The 10063-nt window shown below is 38.2% G+C and overlaps 1 protein-coding gene across 1 annotated transcript in view; it reads left to right on the plus strand.

Moving 5' to 3' along the window:
* Positions 1-9720, plus strand: part of LOC106871988 (cilia- and flagella-associated protein 221) — a 103168-nt gene extending 93448 nt beyond the window's left edge. The window contains exons 20-22 of the mRNA XM_089365986.1: positions 869-940; positions 4478-4585; positions 7402-9720. Of these exons, the coding sequence (XP_089222112.1) occupies positions 869-940; positions 4478-4585; positions 7402-7528 (307 nt within the window). The 3' untranslated portion in view covers positions 7529-9720. The remainder of the gene's footprint in view (positions 1-868; positions 941-4477; positions 4586-7401) is intronic.
* The last annotated feature ends 343 nt before the right edge of the window (positions 9721-10063 follow it).

The following is a 10063-nucleotide window of genomic DNA, read 5'->3' on the forward strand; positions in this document are numbered from 1 at the left end:
TTGGCACATTGCACATGTGTGTCCTACTATATCCCCTGGCTGACCAATGCTCTTGTGAGTGAATTTGGTAAATGGCAACTGTGTGGAAACCCACCATGTATATGTGTATGTGTGTGTCTGTGTTTGTCCACACCCCCACTACTTGACAACCTGTGTTTGTTTATGCCATTATAACTTAGCAATTTGGCAATAGAAACTGACAGAATATGTACTAAAACTTAAAAAGAAAAACATACATACTGGAGCAATTTGTTTTTACTAGAACCCTTCAAGGTGGCGCTCCAGTATTACTGAAGTCCAATGGCTGAAACAAATAAAAGACTAAAGTAAAGATGAAGAATCAATTATTCATTTAAATGTTAATTGTTTTCTTCTTTTTCTTTCTTTCAGTTGTTTATTATATTTATTTATTTTTTGGGTATGCGCTGTTCTTCATTCTTCATTTGTTGTTGCAATGTTTTTTGCCAAGCAATGTATTTGTATTTGCTGTCCATTTTTGAAAGTGAAAATGTCAGGTTTTATAATAAACGAGAAAAAGTTTGTAAAAGTAACCTTCTCTTTTCACTTTTTCGTCTGGCCCCTGGGGTATCAAGGGCAGGTTTCCTCAGGTAATTATAACCCCTTTCAGCCAGTATTCCAATGAAAATTTCATTTGGTAATGCTATAAATATGGTCTAGCTTTGGCGCAAAAGAAACACATGTGTGTTCGCTTTGAGAGCCAGCAGTGGTGATTGATGATGATGGTGATGATGATGATGATGATGGTGTTGATGATGACGACAGTTGGCATCATCATCATTATCATCATCATCATCATCATGAAAAGCTGAAAGAACATCATTAAAATGGCAATTTCTTTTCTCTCCAGTTCTGAACATTTACCAGTCAAGCCTCCACCATTGTTGAAGGAGATGCCAGAGGAATTGAAAGAATTAGCAGCGTGAGTCTTTAGTATTTATATTTGAGTAAAAAAAAAAAACGAAGAAAAAATAAGCAATAAAAACCAAAAAAAAAAAAATAACATCCAACCACAAATTGTTCACTAAAGAAACCATTTTGGGGTGTGTGTGTGTGTGTGTGTCTTTGTATGGGTGTAGTAATGTATGTGTATTAGATGAAGTTTTGTCATTGGAATGCTGTTGTTGTTGTTTTTTTGCTTAGCCCCAGGTCATGCTCTCATCAAAAGCATTCTGGCTGTGACAGTCTTATCTTTTATTCTGTATAGTGTACCTTGGATTACATTATCCAGCCAATTACTTCAAACCACATTGTAACCAGCATTGCCATCTTTAAATAAACCTCAAAATTACACCCTGCTGTCATTATATCCAGGGCTCTAATAATTCTACTACTCTACTGTTCTAAAAATGTATCCCTGTAGTTAAAGGGCCATTAGGAACTATCCCTAAAGATTTGAACAGGTGGATAGAGGAGATAGGCATAAAACCCAGTTTAGTACAGCTCCAGAAAACAGTGTTGCTAGGATACTTAGGAGGGTTCTTGGTATCTAAGGTGACTTGCTGTAGGAACTTTCTATCATCGGCACAGGGCCTGAAATTTTAGGGGAAGGGGGTCTGGTTGATAACATCGTCCTCAGAATTTCACTGGTACTTAATTTATTGACCGCGAAAGAATGAAAGGCAAAGTTGACCTCGGCAGCATTTGAACTCAGAACATAGTAATGGGCGAAATACCACTAAGCATTTCATCCAGCCTGCTAATGACTCTGCCAGCTCACCACCTTATATGAGGTAATAATAATAATAATAATAATAATAATAATATAATAATTATAATTATAATAATAATAATTATAATAATTGTAATAATAAGGTAGTGAGCTGGCAGAAACGTTAGCTCGCTGGTTTCTGATTTAGGCACAAGGCCAGCAATTTTGAAAAGAGAGAGAGAGAGAGAGAGAGAGAGAGAGAGAGAGAGAGAGAGAGAGAGAGAGAGGGGGGGGGGAGAGGGAGAGAGAGAGAGAGAGAGAGAGAGAGAGAGAGAGAGAGAGAGAATGTGAGAGGAAAGAGATGGGGAGAAAAAAGAGGAAGAAAAGGGGAGAAAGAGAGTGAGAGAGAGGAAAGAGAGTGAGAGACACAAATAGAGAGAGGGGGGAGAGTGGACAAATGGATTGAGGGGAGGAGTGACAAAAAGGGACAGAGAGAGAGAGAAAGAGAGAGAGGAAGTAGTCGATTTTACTTGACTGATATTGTATTTTTATGAACCTTTGAGGAATAAAAGGACAAAATTGAGTTGAGTGAAATTGGAAACTCAGAATGCAAAGAGCGGGAAGAAATACATTCTCTGAGCACTCTGCTTTTATTATTTTGCCACAAGGGCAACAGATGGGAGACAAAACCAATACCCAAAGCACATTGAGTTTAGTATATAGGAAACAGGCCAAATTGAAATGGTGATGATAATGATAATGATGATGGTGATGATTTGATGATGATGACAATGATTATGATGACAGTGATGATGATGATGATGATGACAATGATGGCAGTTGTAGCAGTAATGTTGATGGCGATGATGACAACAATGATATCATTTACAGCAGTGATGGTGATGATGATGATGATGGCAAAAAATTATGAAGACAATGACAATAATAATGTTGGTGATAATGATGATGATGATGATGATGATAGTGATGATGATGATGATGACAGACAATGATTATTAATTATCAGGATAACGATAATTTCTATTCAATGTTTATGTATTCAAATTTTTTTTGTTTTCTATTCATTTGTCATTAATTCCCTGTTGTTTAGATAAAATACTGATGTTTGGAGAAATATTCTAATCTATTTAGGAATTTTATATTTAAATTTTAAAATACACACACACCACACACACACACGCATACATGTGCACAAAAATTCACACATCTTCATACATGCATGCATTCACACATTCTTGCATATTCATACACACACACACACATATTTGCATACACATACACATTCATACATGTCATATGTGTGTGCATACACACATGCACACGTTCACACACATATGCATGTACATGCATACACACACTTGACACGCATTTGCGTGCATTGTCATACACATATTTTTACACACAGTTGCACATACATACATACATACATTCAACACTCACATACATTCACTTGTACACACATTTGCACCATACTTTTACAAACATTTGCACACACACACATACGCACACACACACACACACACATTTCTTTACACACTCATACATATACACAATATGTACACACATATACACTCATAGATTTATGCACGAAAATGCAAATGCAAAATATAAAAAAAAAATGATTTTTTAAAAAATCAAAAAATAAATACCTACCAAAAACTGAAACAAATGTAACTATCAATATAGAATTTTTTAAGATGATGAGATGTAATTTTATATGATAGCATTTCCCATTTCCTTGTTCTGCAATTACTCAGTGTGTCTTTTTCGCTGTAAGATAGTACTGTACAATTTGCAAGAGATTTGGCTGTTATTTCTAGCAGCCTGAGTGACCACATAGCGGCTCTCCTCACATAAAAGCTTCATCCAAGAGTTGCATGGATTGGAAGCTGTTAACTCACAGGAGGCATGGCTATATTCTTGTATCTACATGGGGCTCATGCCTGAAGTCCCTCTGGTGTGGACACAACCATCTGAGTCACATTGCTGCAAACTGACTACCGTGATTGGCTGATTCTGCTACCCCCCCTCCCTTGTGCACCACTGTTTGTGGTTTCAAGGTTGATTAAATGAAGAGCAGTGGACTGAAAAATGTTGGCCCCTGTTGTAGTAGTGTTTGTTCCACTCATCTGCATTCAAAGTTCAAATCCCACCGGGAACTACTTGAATGGTAAACTTAACCTGTTTCCCAGTTTAACACCAACACCTGGTCTTTGGGTGGTGCCTGTTGCAGAGGTGACCCTGCTGCTGGAAATGGTCCTGCTGGACACTCACAGCTGAGACCCTGTTAAGGAACATAATAAGCATAATAACCCTGTTTCCTTATTATCAGGGGTTATTTTGGAAAAGGATGGCTTTAGGAGGTATAAAGAGAAATAAGAGAACAGAATATTTAACATATATATATGTATTGATATTAATAATAATAAGGAGTATGGAGAATTGTACGTCCACAAAATTTATTTTATAGTTATATACAGCATATTACAATGACCTACACGTGTTTCCATTGCAGTGACTACTCACTGTTGCAAATGAAACATTGCAATATTGTCAGTGCAGTTTGATCAGGGTCTGTCCATTTGGTTTTCTATATGTATCTGATAGATTTCTGTACAATTGCCATTTACCAAATTTTACTTTCTAACTATTGCTCAACTCTAAGCCTGCAGAAGAAAACACTTGCCCATCCAAAAGTGCTTTCTCTGCTGAATTGAGCCTGTACGTAAATAAGAAAGCTCCTTATTGCGATTGTTTCATTTTGTATTTTCTTTTTATTGAGGACAGATCTGGCACTACAAGCCCAATACAAATGAGGTGTAAAATGAACATCACCCCTGCCATTGTTAGCGAGAACTTTGTTCTCCCATCAGAAGACGAAAATACAGAATGCAGGTTGGCTGTTTGTTTTGTTTTTTTGTATTTAAATATATGTTTTTACTTTTGCAATCTTTTATATTCTAAAGTTGTAACCCCTACCACAAATCAAAATCCAAAATAGTGTGTGATCTTTGATTTCAATTGATTTTTGATTGCAAATATTTCAACTGGATTTCTTTCTCAGATTTCATTTCATTCATTCCACAAGCATTTAAAAAAAAATCCTTCCCGTAAAAACCTATGTTCCTGTTGAGAGTTGGGTGTGATGAAATCAACTTGTCCCCACCCCACAAATTTCAGGCCTTGTGCCTATAGTAGAAAAGATATTGGAGTAATGTTTCTAGTTTTGGAATGTCTTGTGATTATTCCTGTTCAGGTCGTCTTTCTTGATTATGAGTCAAAGAGTATAAGGAAAGTCTGTGGCTAAGATATGGGAGGCCAACATGTATTAAATTCCAAATTCTTAGGTCAGGATGCTCACAGCTGATACCAGATTCAAACTCTCTCTCTCTCTCTCCCAGAAGAGAGATGGCCCTCAGGTATGTGTTGTACAGGCCTGTCAGTGTGTGAATATGTCCTGATGTTAAGTGAACCAATCTCATTTTTCCTTAGGCTTAAGTAGATTTTTTGCCTCAGAGGTAAGCTGGGGAGAGCAGGAAACTAGCAAAATACATTGCAAATAAACTGGCAGCAGAGGGCAATGAAAAATCACTGTTTTATCTTCTGCTAGAAAAGTCAGGAATCGTCAGACTTTTGTATAGAAAGCCAAGGCAGTCAATGCTTGTAGGTATGTCACATGGAGAGAAAGAGAGAGAGAGTTTGAATCTGGTATCAATTGTGAGCATCCTGACCTAAGAGTTTGGGATTTAAAACATTTTGGCCTCCCATATTATAGACAACAGTTATTATGCTATGGGAGGTTTTGTTGCTACATTAAGCAGATAAAGCAAGTATTTGGAAGTTTCTATATTGGGTCAATGCCAACTGGAAGTAGAACCACTCATTCTGTTCTCTATCTATTTCCCTATCTCCTGCTAAAGCATTTGGTCTGTCTGTTTGTCTGTAGAAAAGATAAATAGTTTAAAGACTTAGCTTTGATATTGAAAAACAAGTTAGAACAGACTTTCTCTTATCTACATTCCATGGCAGGAGAAAATAAATATCATCGACCTTTGTGCAATCCATGCTTCTATCAGGAACCATATGCAAAGCTGTCTTTTTATATTAGTTTCTGCATATTAACAAAGAAAACCATCTCGAAATAAAATTAACCTTTAGATGTGCCATGATAGAAATCATGTGCTTAATTAAATTTACATCCCCCCTCTCTCTCTCTCTCCCTCTCCCTCTCTCCCTCTCTCTTTCTCTCTTTTTCTCTCTCCTTCAATATATCTTCTCTACAAAAATAAACTCTTTCAAAAGCTGGCTTAGATTTATCTGTGCTATATTTTAGCAGAGCCATAGTCTCACCAATGTTCCACCCACTGCATACGCACACACACACATACACACACATACACACAAAAAGGGAGAAAACAAAAAAAAACAAAAATGGTAAAATGTATCTGTGGAGAATTAACTGGTTACTATCTTTGCACCAATCTCTCTCCATATTAAAAGAAAACTTTCTAAGTTTGAAATAAGTCTTTACCATCTTCTGCAACTTTACTGCATTTTTAGATATTGCAGTAGATCTGTAAATGCTATCATTCTGGATATCGTATGATCTGAGGTCTATGCTACACTCATATGTACATATGTGTATGTGTGTGTGTATGTGGGTGTATATATATATATATATATGTTGTAACAGTATGGTTATACATATTTATATGTATATATTATATATATACACACACACATATTTATATGTATATATGTACACGTACACACACATTTATATGTATACACCCACACACACCCATGCACATTATGGGTTACTGAATACTGAAACATGTGTGAGAGATGAAATAAAGAAGAACTAAGTGCAACACCATATTTTTTCTCTCATTACACACACACACATGCATACACCCCATTACACACACACATGCACACATGCATGCATGCACACATGCATGCATGCATGCACATTAGTCACTTCTAATTGAAAGGAGCAGTCAAAGAATTTACATTAATTTTTTTTTTTTCCTGCTCTTAGTTCAGTAACTGAATTAACCCTGGCATTATTACCTCTGCCTTAGCGAAGGTGGGGGTATTGTTTTCAGTTGTATTTGTTTGTTTGTTTGTTCGTTTGTCCGTGGACAAGATGTCTCAAGAACCGCTGGATGGATTTGGAAGAAACTTTCAGGGATGTTTGCAAGAACTGTGCCTGATATTATGGATGCCGTAGGTATGATAAGAAATGGATGTCAGAAACATCTAGATAAGATCCCAGGAGAACCATGTCTCAGAGAAATCCAAAAGATTGTGCTGACAAGTACTGCCCACATCCTTAGAAAAACCCTATCAATTTAAATGTCTGTGCTGTATTACATGTAGATATTTCACCTGTTGACAGAGTGGAAAGGGCACTTCCCCTAGTGGTTAGGACCGTTATGGGTTTGTGGGGTTTTCATGAGCAGTCCTAAGACATCTCCTTCTTTTGGGGGAATTTTGGTGTTATATTCAATTGTTTTTTTTTTGCTTGTTTACATGACTTTCATGTAATCCCATGTTTGTCCTGTGTTGTCCATAATGTTTATTTATTTGTAAACCCTTTGTGATTAGTAAAGAAATAATTATTATTATCATTGTTATTATTATTATTAACAGAGAAGATTGAACTGGTTGTAAATGATAGTAAAAATTGTTATTAAAATTACTTTCAGGTCCTACATAGAAAATGATCTGAACAAGCGAATACAGCTTGAGAAAAACCAGCTTGGAAAGAAGATAAGAGAACGGATAGCAAACCTGCTGGGCTTAGTTTCTGATGACACACTGCTTTATTCATAAAAATGTGGAAAATTGGTATTGAAAAAAAAAAAAAATTACTACAAACCATAGACAGCCACACACACACACGTATACACACAACAACAAAAAAAAAGAGAAACAAAAAAGATTGAAAATAAAATAAAAAATTAAAATATAACATAAAATAATAATAGTAATTATTATTTCTACTCTAGGCACAAGGCCTTGAAAATTTGGGGTGGGGATAAGGGCTAGTCTATTACATCAACTCCAGCATGTAACTGGTACTTATTTCCCCCCCCCCCCCCCCAGAAATGTAATGTCAACCTCGGCGAAATTTGAACTCAGAGTGTAGCGGCAGACGAAATACTGCTAAGCATTTTGGCAGGTGTGCTAACGATTCACTGTCTTAATAATAGTAATAATAATAATAATAATAATAATAATAATAATAATAATAATAATAATAATGGTGGTTGCCATTAAGCCAAAGCCACACTCATTTATGGGTGATAACAGGTTGTATTGTACTGTACTCTTAGTTACATAGTCCTAGTTACTTAGTTTCCTCCAAAACACAAGAAGAAAAATAGAAAACAAGACCAGATAGTCTTGAGGCAATGACAAGTGACCGAGACCTTTGGAGATATGCTGTGCTTGAGAAGACCCGGCAAGCCAAGTGAGACTGTAGCTGTGGCCTATGCCAGTGTCGCATAACCAACCCATTTAAGAGTACCCTTCAATCATTGGGCAATAAACTGTGCTTGAGAAAACTTGCTGAGTCAAGTGAAATCATTGTTGTGGCCAATACCCGTGCTGTCTGACTGGTACTCGTGCCAGTGGCACGTAAAATGCACCCACTACACTCTTGGAGTGGTTGGTGTTAGGAAGGGCATCCAGCTGTAGAAACCTTGCCAGATCAGATTGGAGCCTGGTGCAGTCTCGTGGCTTGCCAGTCTTCAGTCAAACCGTCCAACCCATGCCAGCATGGAAAGCGGACGTTAAACGACGATGATGATGACGACGACGATGATGATGGGAACTTTTATATTTTTATGACAGTAAGGTATGATTTAAGGGAGATTTGGCTGTTATTTCTAGCTGTTCCTATGTCCACGTAGAGGTTTTTCTTTTTTTCCACATTGCCTCGAGTAAATTTCCAATAGAAGTAATACAGAATTGATTTTGCATTTCCAACAACTGAGTTTTCTGCGGGTGAAAAAAAACAAAAACAGAAACAAAAACATCAAAATCTACCCTCTTCTAAAAAACAAAGAAGAAAAACAAAAAGTGATAATAAATGAAATAAAAAGAAATAAAACAACTCAACATCAACTCACCACCACCACCACCACCACAACAACAGCAACAATAACAACAATTGTAAGCGGGTCAAACAAAGTCAAACCTCTGACATTCTCTGAAATTGAATCGAGTTCCATTTGAAAATTTCAATTTAATCTTTTGTTTACATTCAATTATTACAGTTTATTATGGCTGTTTATAAGATGCAATATTCATTAATATTTTGGGTCGATGTGAAGATGAATATTTGGATGGTGGTGGTGGTGGGTGTTGTTGTTGGTGGTGATGGTGATGGTGGTAGAGTTAGTGGTTCGGGGTGGAGGTGATAGTTGCCAGTGGTAGTGATAGGTTGTGGTGGTGGTGGTGTGGGAGGTAGCGGGTGTTGTTGTTGTTGTTGGTTGTGGTGGTAGAGTTGGTGGTTCGGGGTGGAGGTGATAGTTGCCAGTGGTAGTGATAGGTTGTGGTGGTGGTGGTGTGGGAGGTAGCGGGTGTTGTTGTTGTTGTTGGTTGTGGTGGTAGAGTTGGTGGTTCGGGGTGGAGGTGATAGTTGCCAGTGGTAGTGATAGGTTGTGGTGGTGGTGGTGTGGGAGGTAGCGGGTGTTGTTGTTGTTGTTGGTTGTGGTGGTAGAGTTGGTGGTTCGGGGTGGAGGTGATAGTTGCCAGTGGTAGTGATAGGTTGTGGTGGTGGTGGTGTGGGAGGTAGCGGGTGTTGTTGTTGTTGTTGGTTGTGGTGGTAGAGTTGGTGGTTCGGGGTGGAGGTGATAGTTGCCAGTGGTAGTGATAGGTTGTGGTGGTGGTGGTGTGGGAGGTAGCGGGTGTTGTTGTTGTTGTTGGTTGTGGTGGTAGAGTTGGTGGTTCGGGGTAGAGGTGATAGTTGCCAGTGGTAGTGATGAGTTGTGGTTGTGGTGGTGGTAGCGATGGGTTGTGGTGGTGGTGGTGGTGGTGGTTGTGGGAGGTAGTGTGTTGTTGTTGTTGTTGTTATTGGTGGTGGTGGTGGTGGTGGAGGAGGTTTAGTCGTTGGTGGTGGTGGTTGTGGTAAAGGTTGTAGTTACTGGTGATAGCAGTGGGTGATGGTGGTGGGTAGTAACAGTGGTGGTTGTGGTGGTAGTTGTTGGTAGTGGTGGCAGTTGTAGCGAGAGTATTGGTGGTGGTGTATTGTATATAGTAGTTGGTGGTTGGTGGTGGTAGTGGTGGGGGTGTGCTTGTTGGGAATGATGGTGTTGGTGAAGGTGATGGTGATGGAGGTGGGAGTGACTTCAGGGATGGTGG

This window comes from Octopus bimaculoides, chromosome 18, assembly GCF_046866305.1.
Source record: "Octopus bimaculoides isolate indiv1 chromosome 18, ASM4686630v1, whole genome shotgun sequence".
NCBI lineage: Eukaryota > Metazoa > Mollusca > Cephalopoda > Octopoda > Octopodidae > Octopus > Octopus bimaculoides.